This window comes from Myotis brandtii, unplaced genomic scaffold, assembly GCF_000412655.1.
Source record: "Myotis brandtii unplaced genomic scaffold, ASM41265v1 scaffold1635, whole genome shotgun sequence".
NCBI lineage: Eukaryota > Metazoa > Chordata > Mammalia > Chiroptera > Vespertilionidae > Myotis > Myotis brandtii.
In genome coordinates this window covers 174,852-199,906 of record NW_005355981.1, presented here as the reverse complement: position 1 = coordinate 199,906, position 25,055 = coordinate 174,852, and the positions used below count along the sequence as shown (strand labels likewise).

The following is a 25,055-nucleotide window of genomic DNA, read 5'->3' as shown; positions in this document are numbered from 1 at the left end:
AGGATGGTGCTCAACCACTGAGCTACACTGGCCAGGTATAGAACTTGTTATTTTGGAGACCTTCTCTACTGTGCTCCCATCAGTGGTAGGGCTGGATAGCAACAGTAGGATGTGGGATGGTAAAGATGCGGGTTCAAAGTAAGAAGCTCTTCCTGAAGTATTCTGAGACCTCAGCAGAAGAAGTCAATGGGGAAGGAGAAGAAGCAAGGCTGGGCTGGGCACCTGGTGCCTGACCTGGGCCAGGAGCACTGTCTAAGGGGTTTAGTATATGGCACAGGGTCAGCAGCCTAAATATGAATAAGCAGTGACAATCCATCTTAAGGGGCTGACCAATGGAACAGAGCTCTAGCCAGGACATGGGATGGCTTCTGAGGATGAAACTGTCCAGAGGGGAAGTCAGGACTCTGGTCCTGTAAGGTGGACCTGAGAACAGAGTACTAGTTGCAGCACAACAGATGTTCAGTAAGCCTGACCCTACCAATATAGGAGATAAAGGAAATAGCAACCAGCTAAAGACACCCAGGACTCAGGTCTCACCCTCAGCACACCTAAACTAGATTGATGGCCGCAAATCCCATGCCCTAATCCTGGGTGCATATGAAGTTCTTAGTGTGCTTTTCAAAATGATTGCAGTTAGCTCGGAAGTAGGAAGAGCTGAGCTGGTAAGTATGATAGCGACAAAGACTGGGATGTGAGGGCTAAAGCGGAGCATGGGTCAAAGGTGACTGCACTGACCACAGTAATAGCTTAGGTAGGAAACCTGGAGCCTGTACCTTGGGCCATTGCTCCAAGATCTAAAAAGACGTATTTGCTTATATTTGAAGCATGTTTCTTTTATTTCATTTTGGGCTTTAAAAGGCAAGACTAGAGAGGAAAGAAACCAAACGGGACATGTGGCCTTAAGCCAGAAGGACAAAAGGTGTCTGTCCTTGTAGATCCAGGCATACCGTCCAGCCCAGCTCACACTCTGCGAGTGTGTTTGCACATAAAGATGTCGTGAGAAAGAGGAATGGCCGAAGCAGCCCTCTGAGTTCTGCTTTGTAAGCTTCTGCCAACAGTAGGTCAAACAGTTAGAGATACGGGATTGCAGCCAACTTCTTTCCTCTTGATCCACAGGGACAAGGAAGGAAGTGGATGGACAGAATGGTTATTACTTTCCTTAGGTCACATGACTAGTAGCACTCAGGTGCTCTCAGAGTTCATAGAAGTTTCTAGAGCCCGAGCTTTTCCTTGTTTTCCTTTACTATATAACGATTTGTTTTTCTTTACTATAAAAACACTCTAAAACAAGAGCGCTGGACTGCTTTCCCACGGGTCTATGTGCTCCTTCAGAAACTGGTTGCTCACCCCTCAAGTAAAAATCACATCTCAAAAGGTAATCAGCTTGTGTGGCAACACTTAAGTTCAAGGGCTATGCTTTCTCTTCACAAAGTCTTAGCAGCCTGCAAGGTAATTGATTGGCAGGTCTCTAATAATGGTTGAGTAACTTGAAATATTTAGATACCAGATTACTTTGGCATATATATATATATATATATGACTTACTTTCATAGTGCACAACACATCATTAAGTGTTAGAAAATTTTTCACCAACATTCCCTCAGCCCACCATGCAGAACATTCAGACTGTCAATCACTTAACTTATTCTGAACAAGAACAACATTGGTTTATCAATAACAATAGCCGTATCATTGGTCACATGCCCTAGAAAACAGACTGAGATGGAGGTTTGCCGGTAAGAAGTTCATTGGGGAGTACTCCTGAGGACACCCGTGAGGGACAGAGAGAAACTGGAGAGGGTAGAGGAGGATTGAACTGCGATGCATTTGCAACATAGGCCTCCGTCAATCCCACAGGAAGCTCAGGAGCTTAGGTGGTCCTTCAAAAATGTTCCAAGTGTAGACAAGGGAGCTGGGCCTACATAGAGCACCACACAATCTTTAGATGCATGCGGACTCTGGCATGACCTGGGGAGAGGCAGCTTCCTTCAGGCCTTGGAGGGCAACTCTTTGGGAGGAATTCGACTGTGAGCCATCAGCCAGCACATTCTTGGCAGCTGGAGGAGTGCATGTCCTGGTCCTGAAGGGAGAGTCACAGCGGTGTGTCACAACAGCCACTACAAATGGCTTCTTGAAGAAGGCTGCCTTGAAAATAGAAATGGGTGACCCATGTTCACAGCAACCTCTTTGTAGCATGACATCACATCTGATTTGCCTATATCTACTCTACAAGCTGCTCTGATACTCTGCAAAGAGTCAGCTTCATAGGCCTCCATCGATCCCACAGGAAGCTCAGGAGCTTAGGTGGTCCTTCAAAAATGTTCCAAGTGTAGACAAGGGAGCTGGGCCTACATAGAGCACCACACAATCTTTAGATGCATGCGGACTCTGGCATGACCTGGGGAGAGGCAGCTTCGGCCTTGGAGGGCAACTCTTTGGGAGGAATTCGGCTGTGAGCCATCAGCCAGCACATTGTTGGCAGCTGGAGGAGTGCATGTCTTGATCCTGAAAAGAGAGTCACAGCCGTGTATCACAACAGCCACTACAAATGGCTTCTTTAAGAAGGCTGACTTGAGCTTTAAAAAATGTCATGGGGGGGGTGTTAGAGAGCAACCAAAGAACTTATATGCGTGCATATTAGCATAACTAATGGACACAGACACTGGGGCAGTGGGGGCTTGCCCAGTGTGGGAATGGCTTGGGGGAGGAGGTGGGGCTCAAGCAGGCAAAAAGGAGACATATGTAGAAATTTAGGAAATAAATACATTTTTTTTAAAAATGTCATCTTCTTTTTTTAAAAAAGAAAAATCTCTGGGCATAGGTATTAGTTTGTAATGGCTGCCATAACAAAACATCACAGACTTGGTGGCTTAAACAACAGAAGAAAAAAGGTAACAACCTGATGGATGTTGATAATGGGGGAGGCTGTGCATGTGTGGAGGCAGGGCGTTTATGAGACATCTCTGTACCTTCTCAGTTTTGCTGTGAATTTTAGAATGTTCTTTAAAAAAATGTTATCGGGGAGTGGGGGATTGGAGAGTAACCAAAGGACTTATGTATACCAGACAGCCTCTCAGAGGAAGTTGTGGGAAAGGGGTAGGACATGAGTTTTTTTCTCTGTTGCCTCATTTAGTGGTGCCACTCCTTGACTGACTGTTTCCCAAGGATCCCATATCTCTTTGGAAACCAATTTTCCACTCCCTGAGCAGATTGTTACTTCTTGGAGAGCTGGTTTGGGAAACCAAACACCAAATAAAAGCCACCCCTTCTGTTTGTAATGCAAACTTTCATCCACACCTCTTACTGGAATGAATTGGATGTGGGAGGGTGGAAAGAGATGATAAATATCACCTGGCCATATAATGCAGGTGAAAAATGGATTTCTCAGTGGGAGTACAACCATTGAGTCACTGAGTTGTATCCAAGATGAGAATTACCAAGAGGAAAGATTCCTAGAAGAAAATTTATCTTTAAGCTGAGTTCCTAAGGGCTAACATATTTCTGCTTAAGGTTCATGCCTGGCATGTTAGATCTCTAATCCGATCAATCCCGTAAATTCTATGTTGTTGCTGTTGTTTGCCAATTTTGCATCACATGATAATTTTTGGAAATGTATATGTCCTGATATTGCAGAAGTGATTAAAGGTAGCAGCATATTCTTGTTAATATGCACAGAAAAGATGAGGAGCTTAGGAAAATGTGAAAAAAGAATGGGGACTAAATGTAATCAATTTAAGGGAATTATTAATTTAACCTTATTATAGTACCAAATAGATCTACTGAACTAAAGGAAATAATTTGGCTTGGAATTTCATGATGCTTTGGAATTCCTAGATCTTTGGATTGAAAGAAATAAAAATTGTTTTATAGTCAGGAAGAAAATGTGGGTCAATGAATTAATGCTCGGGAAATTTTATAAATCTGGAAATTAGATTGATTTCTCTCACTATGAACAATTTATTTTAATTTTATGAAAGGAGCATAATTTTTAATTGACTGGAAAATTTTATCACTTGAATAATTATTATTTGAAACCAATCCCTGTCTTGTTTCTCAACTATCAGTACTAACAGTTTTGAAAGTAGCCCCTGCAAAGAGGAACATACTTGTTTTGTGTGTGTTTTGTGAAAAGGGGTGACTAAATGGCTTTTGTGACTTCTGTTTGATCAAAGTGCTCTACCCACACCCACATGGCCATTTTCAGCCCCACTGAATGGCGTGCTGTTTAATATCAAACTGGTGATAAAAATTTCACTGAGCATCTTTGAAAAACAGTAGTGCTGTTTGCCAAGTATTTCCAGGTTCTCACTTTAGCAGTACACAGTAGGACTGCATTCCTGGACCTCCTGTGGTCTGGTCAATAAGTTCAGGTAGATTGATAACAGGGTTGATACCCAAGAATGTCATGGTACCAAAGGGGATGTCCACCTTGAATGAACTCACACATGAGCATCTTGTGAAAGGTAAATCTTTCCATTTTTATTTCTAAAATAATAACCAGACTCTTTTATGTACAGTGGTTTAAACAGACACAAACACAATAATAATAATAATACCTAAAATAATATTTTTCTTGTTTCACAAATGAGAAAACTAATGTTCTAAGAGCTGAATTAATTTTACTCAAGGTCTAAAATAGACTACAATAATAAACAAGTTAAAAAGTCCTCTTATTTTTTTTCTGTTTCCTATCTTTAAGAAAGCTGCATGATTTAATTTTCTCCAAAGTAGATTCAATGTTTCTCTTGCCACCTCACCTCCCACTCCCCCCTCAACCCTATCGTTGAAACCAGATCTAACCCGGTCCCTCAACATGCGCAGGATCTATTCAGAGCGGTGGATGGCTGAGCCCAGGGAGGCAGAGAGTAGGCCTCAGGAACGAAAGTTGATCAAGTCCTGCGGGACCTCGATAGCCCCAGGCTTTTCCAGAGTTTATAAAACAGCTTGCATATTGAGTCTTAATCTTGCCAAGGTTGACCAAGAAGCCAGACTCTTTCAGGTCAAGGGTAGGTCAAAAGGTTGGTCAGTATAGCTTCCTTAAAGCCCAGTCACCAAATGTTAGCGCAATGTTTCCTCAGCAAACAACACGCTGAGATTTTAGGTGTTGCTCCAGGCAAGAAGTGAAGTCTCCCAAGGAAGCCGACCTGTCTCATCTCATGCCAGCCCTTCTCCTGAAACTCGACTCTCAGTCCAGGGCAGGGAGCACCCGTGAGAAATGGGGAAGCCTAGGCAAAACGGTGGAAGCTCTAGTTAACAGAAAGAATATGGCTGGTGTTTATTGATCACTTAATTTGAACCAGGCACGACTCTACCAGTTTTTAACGTATTAACTCACTGACTCCACAAACCATCCTGGGCTATGCGTGTACTATCACTAGACTTATTTTACAGAGGAGTGGATGGAGGCACAGGGGTATTCTGCAATTCCACTGAGCTCACATAGTAGACAGGCTAGCCTCCTAGCTTTACTGGTCTGTGCCTTGGGCATTCTCGATGCTTCTCCCTCAACCTTAAACTCAGTGCTCAGTGCCTACTCGCCCTTCTCTATTACCTAAGCTTGGTCTCTGAAATAACTCTGCAGCTCTGAACTTACAACTTTACATAGAAAAGAGCATTGCTTCTCTCCAGGTTATTTGTCCAATGTCTCATATCTCATGGTGGAATGAAGAGTTCTGTAATCTTTTAGGTGAATTTCAGGCATAAGCAAATATGTGGAAGAGATTTTAGAGGAACAGAACCTCAACCCTGAAATCACACTGGGTGAAACCGGCTGTGTTCAGGTCACATTAAAGAACTACCCTTTATATAAATGGCAGAGGGTTCCAAGAGGCTGTCGCCTCATCATAAAAATGCCATCCAGTCACCTCCCAGGATGGGACCCCCCAATTAGAATCTACACCTGAAGCAAACCCTGGTTTTCACACCTCTGCAGTCCATCCCTGACCCTGGGACCTCCTGTCCCAACCATGCTTCTAAGAGCAATCTAACCTGAGGTCACTGGGATCTGAAGAGCTTCCACTCATGTTCAGGGGGCTCAATTCTCTGCAAGTTCACTTCTGACCTCCCTCCCCATTTCTTGCCACTGGAATTCTTCTCACCTTCTGAGAACCCCATCAATCTTTTATTTTTGTATTCTGAATTCAGGACTGAAATACGACCTTTTCCCTGTGGTTTAGCCTTGTCCTGGACTGTGATTCTGCCTTGCGCTTACCATACACCCCATGTCACTGAGCTGTAATTCCACTCTAAACACCGTGGATGAGCCTCAATCTCTCATTTCTGCTGAAAGACCTCCCTCATGCTGCCAGCTCTCCATTCTGGACTTGGAAGGATCACTTAGTATGAATTTGCTGTCCCTGTCCTCTAATGCCTGTTGGGCCCCAGCATGGTCTGCCATGGTGCCAGCGTTGTTCCTGAACCCTACTGATATCACATGCATCCAGATGTGAAAGCATAGTCCCAATTACAATTCATTAGGCCCTGGGCCATGAGAGGAGGATATGCCGAAAGAATGGAATCTTTAATTCATCCCCCACCTCATAGGTTCAAAAATAGATGTTGAAAAATTATGTGGATTTCTTTGGGAGAATTGTTAGTGCATTTCTACTTCTTTCCTACACTTCCTCCGAATATGGGTCTAAGCCTTGTGCACATCCCCAGTTCTACTAAGCAGTGTAGTTCCTGATCTTGGCTTCTACTTTTTTTCCCCAACTTTTACTACCACCATTAGCTGGGTGTAAGACCACAACCATGCTCCTTTTCTCTAGAATGGCTGGATATACGCTGCCCAGGAGGAAGGGCCTCCAGCTGAGACAGTCTAATGAACTCCCTAACAGCTCAAACTGGGACCTTAATGGAAAGGTCAACTTTAAAAGATCGTCTGAACTAACTCTCAGTGAATGGCTAATCAATAAATGTGATAATAATATTCCACCATGGAGAAACCCTAGAGGCTAGAAAATGGGCAGAGGTGGGGAGAGTTAAACTTTGTGAAGTTCTACTAAATCCTCCCTCCTCCCTTTTAAAGTGCTCAGATAAAAACCCAAATGTAAAGATGCTTCATTAAGAATAATATGCCAGTGTTTCCCTCTGGTTTCCCAGCACCCACATATGCCAGTCAATGTGTGTAACAAAGCCTTTCTTACTCTCCCTCCCTCTCTCTGGACACCAGCACATCAGGTTTTTAGAAGCTGTAACAGAGGAAGTCCCTTTAGGGTTCTTTAGTTCCCTAAGATTTGCCTTTGCCTTGCCCCATTGCTGAATATATGGGCCATGACTCAGAACGGAAAGGAATGTAAAAGAGGATGTGCCCTGACTGGTTTGGCTCAGTGGATGGAGTGTGAGTCTGCGGACTGAAGGGTCCCGGGTTCGATTCTGGTCAGGGGCATGTGCCTTGGTTGCGGGCACATCCCCAGTGGGTGTTGTGCAGGAGGCAGCTGATTGATGTTTCTCTCTCATCTGTGTATCAAAGCCTTTCTTACTCTCCCTCCCTCTCTCTGGACACCAGCACATCAGGTTTTTAGAAGCTGTAACAGAGGAAGTCCCTTTAGGGTTCTTTAGTTCCCTAAGATTTGCCTTTGCCTTGCCCCATTGCTGAATATATGGGCCATGACTCAGAATGGAAAGGAATGTAAAAGAGGATGTGCTTGTTGCCAGGTGGTTCTTAAAAACAAAACCTGAGACCCATCAACATCCATGAAGAAAGGCCATGAAACTCTCCAAGATGAAACCTTACCAAGACTGATCATTCCTGCCCACATTACCCTATTACTGCTCAGGCTTTAGCCTGCCATTTTGTGACTTGTTCTTCCTTCATGGATGCCTAATATTTGTTTTCCCTTGTGCAGAAATGTCTCATAGGTTGGCTGCGAGTAGACAGCTAGTTTGCTGCAACTCCACCCACACCCCCTTAAGAATGATTCTGGCCCTAACTTCATTATGGAGGGACAGGCTTGCTGCTTTGTGATTTTAATCAATGAAGTCTTCCTTCTGGACAATCGGTCTATTGTAAGGGTCACCACTCACTGCCAAGATGGAATTAGGTGTGTGAGCACTGTGGACAGCAAGGGTGTATCCTGTATCAGTGCAGGTGTGATGGCAGCATCCTCTCATTGAGGACAGAAACAAGTGTGCTTTGACTTGGTTCTGTAGGTTTTAAAGAAGATGTGCATATTTTCATTTATGTGCTGGTCGATCAAGACGTTTCTGTTCTCTGAAGGGTACGTCCATCTATTCCCTTCCCACCTCACTCCAGCGTCACTGAGTAGGGAAGAGCGTGCTCACAAGGGGCACTGAGTGGTCTGTCACAACTTGCAGGTGAAGTTTCTCCTTGAGTTTTTAATACTCACATCTCATCTTCAACGATTCATTAATTTAGATCCATTGGTTGGGCTTAATGATGCATTCTAAATAGGAACAATAGTAACAGTGATATCAATGAGTAATTGCATTGACACAAATGCACACATATTTATATGTATATGTTTATGTGTGCCTGCCTAGACATAAACATGTAAAAATGAAGACACGCAGAGAAGGACCTACATGACACAGTATTAAAAAGAAGAAGAAATTGCCAATTAAACTATAACATGCCTCTAATTATAATATACATTCCAATTTCAGAAATGTTAAAAGGTGAAGAGAATGTCTATCATAGAATTGGTGAACTATGTTAAAAGTTATACTCAATACCAGCTAACCGTTAATGCTGGTTCCTAATGTGTCCAGAAACTTGTTTATTTGTTTTTAAGGAAGCAGTTCTTGTTGAGAAACTGTTAGTTGAATGAATGACTTCTTTCTAATTAATATAGCAATGGTAGCAATTGTAGTTGGTATCTTAAAAGGCAGGTAGCTTGGACAAAAGTCATCTTCAAGATCTATAAGAACACAAACACATCAATCCAAGGGAGTATGGTTTACTAAAAGAGTCCTGAGCAAGCAGAATGTTAATTTCCATGGTTTGCTGGGTGGCTTTGGGCAAGTCTCAAGTACTCTGAGCCTTGGTTTCCTTACCTATGAAAGTAAGCTGACTTATTTCTCATTTCCACCCACTAGCTCAAGTACTCTGAGCCTTGGTTTCCTTACCTATGAAATGAGTAAGCTGACTTATTTCTCATTTCCACCCACTATCTTTTTATGAATCTATGATACTGGGTCCATGTTGTCCCAACTTAGTGGTCCAAATGTCAGGTTGAAGTACATCCAACGTGGAAAATTGTCTTGAGTATATTCTGCTTCACTTAAGCTTTAGCAGGATACTGCAATATTTGTTGAGTGAAGAAATGAATGAATGAAGGTAGGCCTAATGATTTTCTTTGCTGAAAAATCATGAATACTAACCTATAATATTTGTCTCTGCAGGAGGACACTGACCCTCCAGTATTGAGACCAAAAGGGAGAGGCTTACCTCTGCTACTCTTGTTGGCCCCTTCAGTGAAGACATCTTCATCCTCAAAGCATCTCTTATCTGAAGAAGCAATGACAGTGAAGAAATGACAATATCCCGAATGCCTAGTTCATGTCCTGCAACTGGGAGACCAGTCACACTGGCAGAAGCAGCATCAGATGGCTTAGCACAGTGGTTGGCAAATAATGCTTAGATAATTGTTAAGGTGTGGTATAATGAGATTTACTATTAAGATTTAAATTGTAGGTATGGTTTTAATTGTTTTCATCAACTGTACTCACATAGAGCCTCCTGTTGACTTGATGTGCTGGGAATGAGAGAATAGAGTTCTTTCCTTTCTTGCTCACAGCTGATGCCCTGAACCCCATCCCCTAACTCAACTCCCCTGAACCATGCTCTCTAATCAAACCTGCTTCTTCCTCCTGCTTCCCTCAGCCACATGAAAATCATTTACAATGAGTGAAACAAATTCAATTTACCTTGTGATCCATAATGGTTCCAAACAGCAAGATGAAGAACCCCTGTGGCAAAATTCAACAGAAGTATGAGGGAAAGTTTTGCAGGCAACATATCAGCTGTTATGTTACTACCACTCTTTTAGATACCTTCTAGGACTGTTATCAGACATTCAAAACTTCACTTACCATTGATTCAGAGAAAAATTCATTGATATGTATTTTCTTGAGTACACCTCAAAAAAAGAGGATCAACTTCATGTCTGTGCATGATGATGATTGACATTTATTAAATGGCTATAGATGTAGGATAGAGTTTTCAACCTTATTAAATCTTTTTACTTTCTTTCCAAATATTAATTGAGCTGTTCTTACTCATGATGACAGTGAGACATGACATGGGATCTTGCAACTCAAAGTCACAATAACAGAAGGTATCTTGAGGAGATGAAACTTGTATTCTAGACTATTTTCACACCAAATTCTCTGGGCTGGTGTAAGAAGTTTCTGGATAAAAGAAAAACTACAGAAACTGATAAGGTCAGAGTCTCCTCAAGTTTAAACACTTGGTCACCTCTAAAGTCACAATCATTGGAAGCCAATCTTTTTAAATGTTGGGAGTTGATGTCCAAGAAAAATCTGGATCTCGCCATGAGAGTGGAGGGAATCTGGGGTTTTCATGGTGAAGAAACACTGATCAGAAGACTGAAATTGTAAAATGTGAGTCACAAGTGTGTGTCTTAGTATTTTTCTTTCTGTCAAGAAAGGAGACAAATAAATGATCTGAACCAAACCACAGAACATTCTGAGGTTTAATTAAGTTGCAAAGTAAAAATAGGATGAGGTCATTAGTCACCAGAGTAACTGGTGGAAATCCTCTCTTCTCCAGACTTGGGGAGATATAATGTGAGTGTAAGAAATTTTGATTTCAAAAAACAAGCAAACAAACAAACAACACAACAACAAAACAACACTTAAGTCAAAGGTTTCTCTTTAAAGTAATGCAAGGGAACGAGTGAAATAAATAGTCTCTATAGTTATTAAAGACTTATGAGTAAGATATATAATTCATCTGAGTTGGCATGTCTTTAAAGCTTGCTTTATATTTTAAATGCCAAATTTCTAAATATAGTAGTGATGACATGTTAATAGGAACACTTTGCTGCTTTATTATGCAGTTATTATTTAAATACTAGTCAATTTTTTTTTCTTTTTGCTTAAAACAAGCAGATAATAAATATGTTAGGCCTTGGGGGTATACAGTCTCTTTTACCACTACCTCAGCTTTGCCATTGTAGCTCCAAAACAGCCATGGGCGAAATGTAAATGATTGAGTATGGCTGTGTTCCAATAATACTATTTACAACAGGCAACAGGCCATAGTTTGCCAACCCCTGATTAAAAACATAATTAAGAATATAAACTTGCCAGATTTTCTGTTACCCATAGGTATGGAAAGCAGCCTGGCTAATGACAGTTTCCCACATGTGTAAGCTTAACAGCCAAGATGAAGTAAAGCAGCTCTTAGAGGGATCATCGTGCCAATCAAGTATGTTAAGGAATAAAAGACAGTAGAGATCATATTAGATCCATCTTTTTATCTTACAGGTGGAACGTTGAGAGAAGTGACTTTCCTAGGATCAGGTCACACGTGGCAGGATTTCGTTCTATGAATGGCAACCTACAATTACATCACAGGGGATAGAGGCATGGGAACCCCTGACTGGTTAACACTTACAGAGAATGGCACAATCATGGAAAATGATTCATTTCACTGAATTCTCAAAATACTTGAGAAAGGATAAAAATTGTGCTTGTTTGGAGGCATGACACGTGAGTGTAGCCTCACACACATCCCTGACCTACTAGTCCTCCATAAGTGCAGGTCAACTTCTGCCACGGAAACTTTAGGAGAGATCCAGGTGGATCAGTGAGGAGAGAAGGAAGTAAATTTTCACCCAACCAGCCTGATCAGTTCAATGCAACTTGATAATCAACAGGGTGAGAGATGCCACAACTAAATGTCTCACAGTGGTTCTCAACCTTCTGGCCCTTTAAATACAGTTCCTCATGTTGTGACCCAACCATAAAATTATTTTCGTTGCTACTACTGTAATGTTGCTACTGTTATGAATCATAATCTAAATATCTGATATGCAGGATGGTCTTAGATGACCCCTGTGAAAGGGTCGTTCGACCGCCAAAGGGGTTGCGACCCACAGGTTGAGAACCGCTGCTCTAAGATATGGAGGGAAATGGAAGAAATATTTTGTGTTCTATATTTTTTAAGCATAGCCATTTTTTGTTGGAATAACAAATTATAAAATAATATTTTATAAGTGAACTATTAATTGATAACATTAATTAATAAAGTAAGTCTCCCTCTTGGAACTTACCTGGAAAGCATTGAGCAGGGCAAAGATTATGTGGAATATCAAGGAATTGCCTTTGATGAGAGTGGCTACTCCAAAACCCCAGGTCAGTCCCAGCAGTGGGGTGAGGATGGCAACGTTTTTACTGATCCTCCTAATTATGGCCACATCTTGAGACTTGGAACTGCCGATAAAGGGCCTCTGAGTGTTGACCGCAACAACCAAAACCACAAGAAGATTCACAGCCACAATGACCAAGGCTGGGATGGCGAATGCTAAAAGGGCTTTGGTATTGTCCCAGTTAAGCCAACAGGCATCATGTCTCATGTAGCCTTTCTCTGGCATTGTGATAGCAACTGTGGTGCCAGCGATGATCAATGGGAACCCATAGCCAATGACAAAGCCAATGGCCATCATGCGGGACTTCATCATCCTATGAAAAACGACCAATATTCCATAGATGATGAGCAGTGCTTTGAAGAGCATCCAGAAAAACAGAGAGAGGTAGAAAAAGTGGCTAAAAAATGTCATTGCAATACACCAGTTGTGGTCCTGGACCTTTTTGCTAAAGTTGGAGGATATGATGAACCACACATTAGCAGTCAGGAGCGACACGGCTATGTTCACGATGCACACGTGGCGCATGTATGATATCTCTGTCACAACAACCCGGGACCACACCGTAGCTTCAATGAGCAGGCAAAGGACCAAGCTAAGGATGGAGACACTGAGCCCAATGCAGGTGATGTAGTCCAGGATTTTGTCATCTATAGATATGGGGGACATTAGAATGGAAAAAGACATCACTGCATTGGTGTAGTTACACCGGCATTTCACTCTGTTCTTGACATCCAACGTTTTCTCACACGCCTTCTCATCCCATCTCCTTTTCCTGGAATGCCAGCCAACACACTGAGCCCTAGCACTCCGGGATTTATTGATCTTCTCAAACGTGAGGAAGATTTGCTGTAATCGGTCTGGTAAAATCACCGAAAGAACCAGACCATTTACCGGCCTGGGAAGACTCGCATTTGGCAAGTGGTCTTCTTTCAGAACAGCCCCCAAGGTGGGAAACGCTATGGTGATGGCTTGGGAGGCATTTGCTGGCAGCTTCCACAGCTCGTGCTGGGGAATTTCTATCCTTCCTAAGATCCCCTCTGCTGTATTGTTCGTGTTCCCGGAGAATCTGAAACTTTCCTCCGAGGTGTTGTGGCTGATGTGAAACGCTTTTGTCTGAATGAAGGGCTCATCCACAATGTTCTCAGATGCATTGCGGAGGTGGAGTTGCCGGGCGAAGGAATTCACCGACTGTAGCAAATCTGAGCTGGCATTCCTGTCAGGAATGAAAGACCAGTTTGAAATGGCTGCTGTGTCGAGGATGTGGTTGGCCACTTCACTGTAGCTCTGCAATGGAGAAAAGTGGATATGATAAAAAAGGATTCACACAGTATTTTCCAAAGTCGGTTTCTAAAATCTGAAATTTTGGAGGCAAATGATCTGATCTTATTTGGCATATTTCTCTTGAAATTTCCTGTTTATTGAATCTCATGCTGATAAGCCTGCAGGGAAGACAAGTAAACAAATGCTAAAATAAAATGTATCACAGATAAAGTTTATCTGCTTTTTTATGTGCCTAGGGCAGCATTTCCCAAACGGCAGTCTGTATAACCCGTTTCCCATATGATAGTAATGATTGTTTAATGCAGGAGATTGGGGATAGATTCTATAATAATTTAAGTTTGGGAAATACCATATTCCTATCTCCCTCACTCTTATAAAGGGTGCCAAAGTTCATTCACACATTAAAAGGTCTAAAGAAGGAAACCTGCTTAACTTGAATTCAGAGTCCCTACACCTGCTGCATCTCCCTGTTAGAAATGGAAGCTCTGTTAACATTTCTCAGAACAATTATGTTCTCCAGAATAAAATGTTGGAAACGCTAGAGTAGACACGATCTTGCTCACTGCCATCACTATGTAATATTTTTTTCTGCAAATATCAATCCTATACCACAAACATATGTAAAAAATGTTCTAACGTTTTGACAACTTCCATAAACCCGAATGAATCCATGTGAGACACGGAAGTGAAATTGCTGTTATTGTTATATTTGCTGTGGTGGTGATAGTTTTTCCCCTGCAAAACATATTTTGAAACTGTTATGAAAGGGCAAGCTTTGGGGGGAGATGATGGTCGGTTTCTAACAAAGAACACCATATTTGCTGTGGTGGTGATAGTTTTTCCCCTGCAAAATATATTTTGAAACTTATTAAAGGGCAAGCTTCGGGGGGAGATGATGGTCGGTTTCTAACAAAGAACACTCACCTTCATTTTCTCTCGGGTCACATTATCAGACAAGTCTGTAGAGATGTTTTTTAGCAACTCCACAATAAAGGCGATGTTTCCAGACGTGGCTTCTGTGGATTTCACCACATCGATGATGCAGGCGTAGTCCCGCGGGCAGTTCCTGCGGATTCCCTGTGCCACGCTCTCCATGGGCTCCGGAGCGCGAAAGTCAAGAATGCGCAGAGGAAAGGAGGGTGCTGCCACCGAAAGGCGTGATGCACTGTTTAAGCCCTGTGTTGTTGTTTTTTAAAAAAATGATGTTTTAGTAAAAATGAATAAACACCTAACACGCATCAGACTAAATGAGATAAAGGCACAAAGGGTCAACATGAAGAAAATAGATGAGAAGCAAGGGGTCCTAAAATGTGGTTCAGATGCTGAGGGTTACAGAGAGGTCAAGGTGGGGTCTCACACAGGCAGGGGATTGTATCAAAGTCCCCGCAGAGATCTCTTTTCCTATTGGAATTTGCTTTTGAGGACCGAAAGGCACAAAGGGTCAACATGAAGAAAATAGATGAGATGCTGAGAGTTACAGAGAGGTTAAGGTGGGGTCTCACACAGGCAGGGAATTGTATCAAAGTCCCCGTACAGATCTCTTTTCCTATTGGAATTTGCTTTTGAGGACCAAGACTTTAACTCAGGACTGAAACAGTTTTCTCCAGAGATGTGGAGAAATTCTAGAAAACATTGGTCCAGTAATTATTATGTTTTTAAGAGGTGCCACATTAAGAGGAATTTTGAGGATAGTGTTGGAGATTGGCCAGTCAAACACGGAACACAGTGGAATTGCAGTTTCAAAAAGCTGAGTTCACTCATTAGAATAAATTATTTGCTTATTTTCTCGTATGTTTCCCCAGAGTCTCCTAGAATGTGACTTTGGATAAGCCAAAGCAATAATATACTTCATTTAATTCCCTTTGGAATGCCACTAGAGTTGCAAGGACCTCTACCTATGCTAAGTGACAGAGCCTCCATGGCCCTTACAGAGTCACTGTTGAAGTTTTACAAAAGGCAGAGATCCATGTGTTTTTATGGGATTAGAGAGAAGGTAGGTGTACATGGTGCTTAAGTGAAAGAACATAAAACAGGATATTTTCATTCTAACTCAGATTTTTTTGTTTTCACTGCATTGCTATTCCCTTTGGGTCACTCATTTCTCCTTTCTTTTGGTCAAGTGATTGAAAGTATTAGAAAAAATTGAAAATGAATTTGTTTCTAGACACATTTAGTTGATTAATTAGGTAGCCCAGAGACAAGCAAATCCACCTTTAGAGATAAAACTTTACCGGGACTAGCATGGTTCAGTGGTTGAGTATCGACCTATAAACTAGGAGGTCAGGTTTTGATTCCGGGTCAGGTCACAACCTGAGGGGGAGGGTCATGCAGGAGGCAGCCAATCAATGATTCTCTTTCCTCATTGATGTTTCTATCTCTTTCCCCCTTTCCTTTCCTCGAAATCAATAATAAAAATATTAAAAAAAATAGAGCTAAAACTTTATCCTCCAAGCATTTACTATTACATAAATGAGTTTCAAATCTGTTTTTGAGAAAGGATTCTGAAAGGGAGAGAGAGTTGGGAGTGAGGAGAGAACCTGAGTTTGGGTAAGGAAGAAGACGAGACAAATTTAACCTGTTCTATAGATTTTCCTAAGTCCAAACCTGAGACTTATGCTCAATAGAACCTGTTAAAAATGCCTCTACCACCTCCTCAGGGATTGGCTCCTGTTGCCAATAATATGCAAAACCTGTTCTATAGATTTTCCTAAGTCCAAACCTGAGACATGCTCAATAGAACATGTTAAAAATGCTTCTATCACCTCCTGAGGGATTGGCTCCTGTTGCCAATAATATGCAAATGCATCACCTGGAAGAGCTTTTCCACAGAAAGGCTTGTACATGTTTCAGTTGATTTTTGCCACATGTTTTGATTACATGTAAATCCTATTTCTCCACGAAAGTGGTGAGCACAGGGCTGGCTGCAGTTGGATGAAGTGATGCAAGGACCATGACATTTCTCTGCAAAGGAAAAGAGAGAGAGAGAGAGAGAGAGGTCTAATTAGCAGTCCCACACTTCGATGGGGGCATCAAACTCATACTGGGGATTTTAAGTTGCTTCCAAAGGAGGTGATATTGACCTGGGTCCTCAGCAACAAGACAGACCTTCCAGGCAGGTTGTGAAGCTGATGTCTAGGCAGTGGGTGGAGAGGAGGAATCACAGGTTTTTCAGAAAAGCTAGCTCAGAGCATCTGAGGGGAGAGTGGCCAGAGATGAGGAGGGGGAGAGAAGCAGTGGTTAAGTCCTGAAGGACCTTGAATGCTGTGCTAACATGGGCATTACCAGAAAACAAGATTAAATTTTTTTAAAAAAAACAAATTAACAGTAGCATAGAGCAGGAATCTGCACACTTTTCTGTAAAGGATCATATAAATGTCAAATAAAACACAGGATGCTCACATAAATGTTAATTTTATTTTCAGATACAGTCGATTCTCATTATTTGCAGTAGTTATTTTCTATGAAGTCGCTGCCATAAACACTGAATCAGCAAATACTGAGCCATCGTTCCTAGGGGAATACAAGGTTTCTAGGAGCTTCTGCTCACAAAATTTTCAACAGATAAGTATTAATCTATGTTTGTTTTATGTGTGTTTTAATTTAAAGGCACCTTATATAATAAATAGTTGATTTATTGACATTGAACTCATGGACAATAGTGCTATAACTCATGATAGCATATAAACAAAGCTTATCAAACACAGGTGTTTTCTCTAGAAGGTACATCACAGCTCGGTTAGGAACACTAGACAGCACTTCGCCCTATACTTGGGGGCCATATTAAACAGCAAGATCGCCAACAAAAAAAGAAACAAAATACCTGGCACTACATAGGCCACCCAAAGAACACTGTGTGTGGTAAGAGAGCTGGAACAAGAAGGCAGAGCACCACTTGTGCAACCTCAGCTGGGAACATGCCCCCAGCCGACTCATTTTTTTTGCTGTTCTGTGAATGATGGAGAAAGGACTGTGAGTGTTGATTCTGAGATTGCAAATACCTTTCAAAAGAGTAGGGTAATTTGAAAATACACAATCCACAAATAATGAGGACCGACTGAAGATGTTCAGATAAACAATGAATAATGTTTTAGGGTATATATGGTCCATGCATTCTTATTCATTGTTTTTCTGAAATGTAAATTTAACCAGAAATCCTATGTTTTTATTTGCTAAATATGATTATACTCACCACAGAGTAAATAGTTTAAATGCTGTGGGCTATACAGTCTCTGTGACAACTACTCAACTCTGCCTTTGTAGCATGAAAGCAGTCAAAGGTAATATATAAATGAATGGGCATGGCTGGGTTCCAATAAAACTTTCTTTACAAAACCTGGTGGCAGGCTTATTTTGGCCCATGGGTAGAGTGAATTGACTTGAGGCAGAGAGCCCAGAAATGAAGCTGTTGAAGTATTCCTAGGAGAGTGGCAGGGAAATGGAAAGAAGTAAATGAGGCTGAGAGCTATTAAGGTGTTGACATCAATATGACGTGGTGATTTGGCTGTGAGATAAGAATACACCTACATTTATGTCTTGGATAGCTCTGTGGATGACTCCATTCACAGAGAAAGGAAACAAGTGGGTTTACCCAGTGTATCAATTTGGGAGTTATTTAAACTGAGTGCCTCTCAGTTTATATAATTTGGAGATGATACCATGGTGTTGTTACAAACATTAAATGAGAGACAGCATCTTGTGCAGCACGTCAACTATAAATGCTCAATAAAGTATCTCCAATTTTCTCCTCTTTCCTCTTTCAATTCCATATCTAAGTAGAGATTTATCTCCCACCAAAAATATACTTGGTCATGAATGTGCAGAATCCAGTTTATTCCTGTTATTTGGGTGAGAACCACATGATTTCACTATTTTGTGACTAATAATTACTTACATAGTTTGTCTTTCACTTCTCAAGAGTGACCAGTCTCACCAATACAATATCTATCTGACATCACTTCAACATACCTCTCAGCACCAAAGCATTATGTACATTGAAGCAATACAAAAATATCTTTGGATGAAGACATGAATGAATAATGTCCTTTTCCCTCTTCTGCCTCTTGTTAGCTTGTTAGTTCAAACGAAGTTTCCTTGTGGGTTTTTAAATGAACACTTATCTACTATTCTAGAATCTGTGAATATTTGCCAACTTTCTTCATTGACTATACCATGGATAATGGTATAATTGTAAGAAAATCTATCACTATTGGTAAACATTGAGAACTTATTAGATATTTTTTATATATTTTTTTCTGTCTGTATAGATGAGATCATTTGTTTACTTATTTGCCCATCATGTTTATGAGCATCTATTATTTATGTAGCCACTTTGGAAAATCTAGAAAAGTAAACATCAACCACATTTCCCAGGCTCTAGGGTACTACTACTGGGTAACACTAATGGTGAAGGCCATATTTTCCAGGCTCTTGTCTCTATTGTTCAGGCAGCACTCCCAGCACCACCACCACCCCGTGATCATTCTCACTCAATTTGCATCTAGTTTTCAGGGGATGGTCAACATGTCCTTATAAACTAGGCTGTAAGCTACAGTGACATTGAAGCATGTTCCATATTCTTCCACCCCGGCTTTGCACCCTTTCCTCCCTCACCACTGTTGTCCATTCCTGAGATGTTTCTTGAAAATTTCATCAAGTATGTGTGGCTAGTGCTCACTGCTTCCAGGACTCCAATGACACTTTCACCATTTGCAACAGCATGGATGGAACTGGAAAGCATTATGTTAAGCGAAATAAGCCAGTTGGAGAAAGATAAGTATCACATGATCTCACTCATATGTGGGATATAATGATCAACATAATTTGATGAACAAGAATAGATCCAGAGACACATGGCGGGGGGCGGGGGAGGTTAGAGAGCAACCAAAGGACTTGTATGCATGCATATTAGCATAACCAATGGACGGCTGGGGAGGGATCAATTGGGGAAAAAGAAGACATATGTAAAACTTTAGACAATAAAAATAATATATAAAAAAGAACAGGAGGGAAGAGGACAGAGGAAAGAACCCGTGAATTCAAAAGTAGATATTACCTAATCTGAACAATATAGAGAAAATAGACTTTAAAAAAAGAAGAATGAACAAGACCTCTGGGAATTGTGGGACTATAACAAAAGATCTGATAGTCATCATTCATGTCATTGGAGTCCTGGAGATTTTTATATTTTATTGGAAGACTTGTGGTCTGGGGACATGCTTGCCATGTCTTCAAATGGAAGAAGACTCTCCTGTAGCCACATACCTTGTATCCTTCCAGTCTTGGGTTTCTCTTCAGGATGTTGACGTTTATCTCCATCCTGTAAAACACAAATTCCCAAAGGTCCTCTTTACTGTGGAATTCTCCTCTCTCATCTCAACTTAGAGGCTCCATGTGGATGTGAAGAGAAAATGTGTTCAGGACTAGGAAGAAAAATGCAGCGGGTTCATGTGCTGATACCGCAAGAACTTGCTGAAGGAAACATGGATGTGAGCATGGACAGAGAACACACAGCCCTCCAAGAAGGACTAGAACCTTGTCGCTGGTCACCTGGGCTCTGAAGGTCAGGTTAATGGATTGCGTCCATCTTTTGGAAAGTCTAAGTATTCAGAGAGACCACGCAGAGGACAAACAATTTCAGCACTAAGCTGTTCCCTGCCTATCTTAACTGTAACTGTGAAATGCAGCTTATGTACTCCAGCATATATTGAGAAAAAGAGAAATGAACGGATACTAGAAGTAAGCATTTGGTTGTAATAATGGAATCACAAATTCTTTTATAGCTATAAAGAACTATCAAGTTTATCTAAAAGAAATAAACATACCCTTCATGTTATAGATAAGTAAATTAAAACTCAGAAAAGTGAAGCAACTTGTGTAACTAACAAGAATCAAACAAAGTTAAGGTCTGAATCTAAATCTGTCAACTACCTAACTGCCAGGATAGTGATTCATGTCCTACCTAATGATGCTTTGGTCAATGACAGACCATGTGTACAACTGTGATACATCATGTAGCCTAGGAGTGTAATACACTATACCATGTAGGTGTGTAATTGCACTGTATGGTGTTCACACAATGACCTAAATCACCTAATGATGCATTTCTCAGAACATATCCCCGTCATTAAGAAGCTCATGACTGTACTTCCTCCTTTCAATCGCTGCCTCTCTATAGTCTCTGTGGTTTCAAAGTGATTTTTCTACTATGTTGTTGTACCCTGTTGCACCTTGCAACTATACTGTTGCAAGTCCCAGCCACCTCTCAAATTTTCTTTCTTCCTATATCTAGAAAACTACTATCAGCAAGAGTAAAATGGCAGTCATTTGAAAATATCTTTAACATGACATGTTATTTATCATAAAACTAGCCATCTAGACAAACTGCCAGTTTTCTCATGGGGATTTTGGATCTATAGTGAGAACATTCTACTTACTTTTATGTGGATCTTGGCTCTATACTGAGAACATTCTGTGGTCAGAAATAACATTAAACAGCAAATCATGGTTGACTGAGACTTCATTTTCACACATTGGGATCTTCACCTGCAATAGAGAAAGAAGGTGCAGCTGGCTGTAGGTGATAATGCCACACAACTAGCATAATACTTCACAGAAAAACTAACCACTGAGTGACTCTATTGGGTACTTTGAGATATTTATACCAAACAACCTACCTCAGAAAAAAACAGACTGCCTATTAACTATTGACTTGTCTACAAACAGTAGCAAGAATGATGGAAGTACCAGGAAAAATATATGTTCACCAAAGCAGCATTTCTTATTTAATCCACAACTTTCTTTAACAATAAAATGTTCAAGAACTTTTATTTGCTAATCACTGTTCTAAGCACTTTCGCTGCAATAAACTCATGTAATCATGTGGTACAAGTTATTATTACTGGTTTCATGTTATCAATGGAGAAACTAAGGCACAATGACTTGAGCAACTATGGGCCCAAGTCACTCAGATGAAAGATGGTGGAGCCAAGAGTTCAAGCAGGTGGTTTGGGTGGAGAAGAATTGCTAATCTCTTTATTCTTAAAGGGTGTCCAGTGGAGAACAAAGAAAAGTCAAACCAATGGTGGGAAGAGAGATTATCTATATATTATACCTAGTGAACAAGGTTTGGCAGACACCTAGCCTTCAGGAAAGAAAAGTCCCTTTATGGTCAAATGGACATGAACTTACTTTGATCTCTCTAGGCTCCAAAGGCAATCTGTGGCCAGGCAGCAGATGAAATCACTGATCTACAGTCAAACCTTTCCTGGGTGGAGTCAAAACTGAGATGGGTTTTCATGACTCTAGTGAGCCTTCAAGTGAGATGATGACACACGGTTACTTATAGGGAAGTTTCCAAATTGTCTTTGAGTTTGAAATCATCTTTGAGTTTCTAACCATTGAACAGGGGAAAGTATTTTGATTTATACCAATGTCTTGTAGAGCCAGTCTGGGCAGAGGAAAGTGAACATGGCAGAATGACTGGCAAAGGGTGGTAATAGATTTACATGGGTGTTGGGATATGTGTGCAGAATTCTTGATCTTATAGTGTAGGTAGAAAAAAGTTCTCATTTATATAGTGCTCATTGGTGGATGAGCACACTAAGCAATTTGCAATGTAAATATTATTTAGATGAATTTTTAACTGATGATCTCAAAAAGAAGTACCTGAAGAACCAGTATAGGTTGGCTTAAATGTATCCATGTGTTTCACCTGTATACCTGTAGGTTGCACAAATTTTTAATATGACACAATAAGAAACAGATCTTATATTGTGACTCAGTGTATACAGACAAATATATGTATATGTATATGTATATATGGCTATCCATCTATAACTGAAAAAATAGATTTATTTTATTATCCAGTTGAAAATTGTTCACTTTTCCCATTAAAGTGGTCATTTTGATCCTTTCTCTTTGCTATTCTTTACAATGATGTTGAAATTTTCTTGCCTGAGTACATGTATCAGGGAGAAAAGATACCATTCAGGACCACATAATAGGACTGATGCTGAAGATAAATGTAATTCTCTTCCATCTGGAGATGATGGTTTGAAATGCAGTTAAATGGAGGAAGGGGAGCCAACAGCAGGCATTTGTAAGCAATAGTGCCTTCTATCTAAGGCTGCATAGGAGGGCCACTTTTACTCTAAGTTTTCAGCATAGGAACTTTGCATAAGCTAATCTTGCTAGAAAGAAGTCAGGCATTTGGCTTAAGATGTGATGGGATGTTGTGTGAATTAGGGAGTCCAAAAATGTTTCCCCAAGCAGTGCTAGGGCCTCCAGGTGTGCAAATCCTGAAAGGATTCAAGTAAAGGGGCCAATGGTCATGGCATTTTATGTAGATCATTATACTTGTTGTAGAACATTAGGAAATAATAATACATTTTATATATTCACATAAACTAAAAATGTATGCAGGAAGCCACCACTTTCTCAATACTATCATAAGAGTGCATCAAGGAACACGGAAGGCCGATGGACCTTGGACTTAGCAGGGCGGTGTTGAGATAGCGGTGGCTCGAAGCAATTTCCTGACCTAATAGCCTCAAAGTAAATGTTTACTGGACCTTACTGATCTTTATTGACCTTAGAGACGGTCTGTCTGCTACCTGTTTGTTGTGCTTTACTGAGAGCAAGATGTGTATCTAAAACTGAATAAAAAGCAGATAAGACCAGGTTCCAGTGTACCTCTCCAAGAAAGAAGTCTCCACCTGGCCCCCCATGCCTTCTAAATTCATATTTCTTGTATAATATTTTCATTTGTGCATCGACCCCTTCTTCAGATCCTGAACCCCCGCTGCAAAAGGTTGCGACAATGTATACTAGCAGAAATATACCAGGTATATCTTCTAAATTCATATTTCTTGTATAGTATTTTCATTTGTGCATCAACCTCTTCTTCAGATCCTGAACGCCTGCTGCAAAAGGTTGCAGCAACATATACTAGCAGAAATATACCAGGTATAAGCAAAATAAATCATAAGCATGACCATAAGAAACACAAACTTTGAACTGAGCACATTTGGCTATTTGGGGGTTTCAGTTAATGAACTTGCTACTTGCTCATTCATGTTATTATAGTCTACTGTAGGTAACCCACATACCATTTGGTATGATAATTACATGGTAAATTTCCTTCAGTTATTATAAATGTGTGTGGGAGGGGTGGAAAATGTTTATGATGTTACCCAAGAGGCGTTATAACATTCTTATTTTTGCCCAGTTTAATTGGCAAGCATGGGCCGGATGGGTAGATGTTTTCAAGTTAGGCCCCATTGGGTTATTTCTTTTCCTACCAGATAGAGTTGAATGGGAGCCCTCCCATCAGAATCGAATAATGACTGAGGCCAAAAGCCAGAGTGCTCTGCAGAGCAGACAGCAAGCAGAGTGTAGGACTCTGAGGATGGAAACATTTTAAAAATTAAAAAGAAGCCAGCATAATCCAAAATCAGAGGTTGATATTTTATAGGACAGAATGGAGGAAGCACACGTTCTTAGATTTATCACTGACAAAGAATTAGCAGTTCAAGTGAACTTTGAGTTTTGCCTAAGTCCAAACTGAAAACTATCTGCAGATACAAATAAGGTACCTCTCCAATACCTAGGACAGTGCCTGCATGTAGTACATTATCTCTTGAAATAATGAGGGAAAGAAAAGAACAAGGACACAGAATCTAAATATATTCAATTAACTGTGACAAGAGGAGTGTGGATTGTCCAGAAGAATATCAGCAAAACATGGGCAATGCCATCAGAAGAAGCGTTCAGATGTGAATCTCACCGAGGCAAACTCTCCTGCTTGTTTGTTTGTTCCTGCTGAAGAGTGGCTGGAGTCATGTGATGTCCTTTTCTACATGGAGAATCCAGAGTTGCTGCATGCACTTTACGCTCAGATGACCTTTATGTCATCTATTAACCTCTAGTTCTACAGTGTGTTCAATTTAGCAAAAACTCTGCGTCTTTGTGAAATCCCTATTTCCACAAATCCCTTGGGCTTAATACTGTTTGGCGAACTATCACTGGTTATTTAAATCAAGTTCCTAAGGTGTCACATTTTTATGGACCCCCCATATGTACATTCATAAAATAAACTTGGGATATTAACAATCAATCAATTAATCAATCAATCCAGAACCTCGTACCCAATGGGGGAAAAGAAAAACAGTAAATAGCAATCCTGACAGAATAGTGATATACTATGCATGTTTATGTCAGGGGCCAACCAGTTGTTTGCCAACAGTTACTTAATGAGGACATTGGTACCCACTGACTTAAATATTCTATGAATCCAGTAAGTACCCGCTTTACTCTTAGTAGGAAAAAGATACAGAGTTTGTGTCTATTGCATTTGGCCAACATATTGTGTCCTGAAGTGGGTTTCTCTGGAGCACTGGTCTCACAAAAGCCTGAGGGGTT

At 40.7% G+C, this 25,055-nt stretch overlaps 1 protein-coding gene across 3 annotated transcripts in view; it reads right to left on the bottom strand.

The window, feature by feature from the left end:
• Positions 1–2,006: 2,006 nt before the first annotated feature.
• Positions 2,007–25,055, bottom strand: part of ADGRF4 (adhesion G protein-coupled receptor F4) — a 27,386-nt gene continuing 4,337 nt past the window's right edge. The window contains exons 2-10 of one of the 3 annotated variants that reach the window (XM_014536498.1): positions 21,071–21,179; positions 19,899–19,953; positions 16,447–16,598; positions 14,562–14,813; positions 12,261–13,640; positions 9,889–9,930; positions 9,410–9,469; positions 8,349–8,405; positions 2,007–2,080 (exon numbers count right to left, since the gene is read on the bottom strand). In XM_014536498.1, the coding sequence (XP_014391984.1) occupies positions 8,358–8,405; positions 9,410–9,469; positions 9,889–9,930; positions 12,261–13,640; positions 14,562–14,813; positions 16,447–16,598; positions 19,899–19,953; positions 21,071–21,157 (2,076 nt within the window). In that variant the 5' untranslated portion in view covers positions 21,158–21,179 and the 3' untranslated portion in view covers positions 2,007–2,080; positions 8,349–8,357. Of the gene's footprint in view, positions 2,081–4,459; positions 5,226–7,638; positions 8,406–9,409; positions 9,470–9,888; positions 9,931–12,260; positions 13,641–14,561; positions 14,814–16,446; positions 16,599–19,898; positions 19,954–21,070; positions 21,180–25,055 lie in introns of those variants that run through there. The other 2 variants (XM_005862326.2, XM_014536497.1) reach the window with 2 other exon arrangements.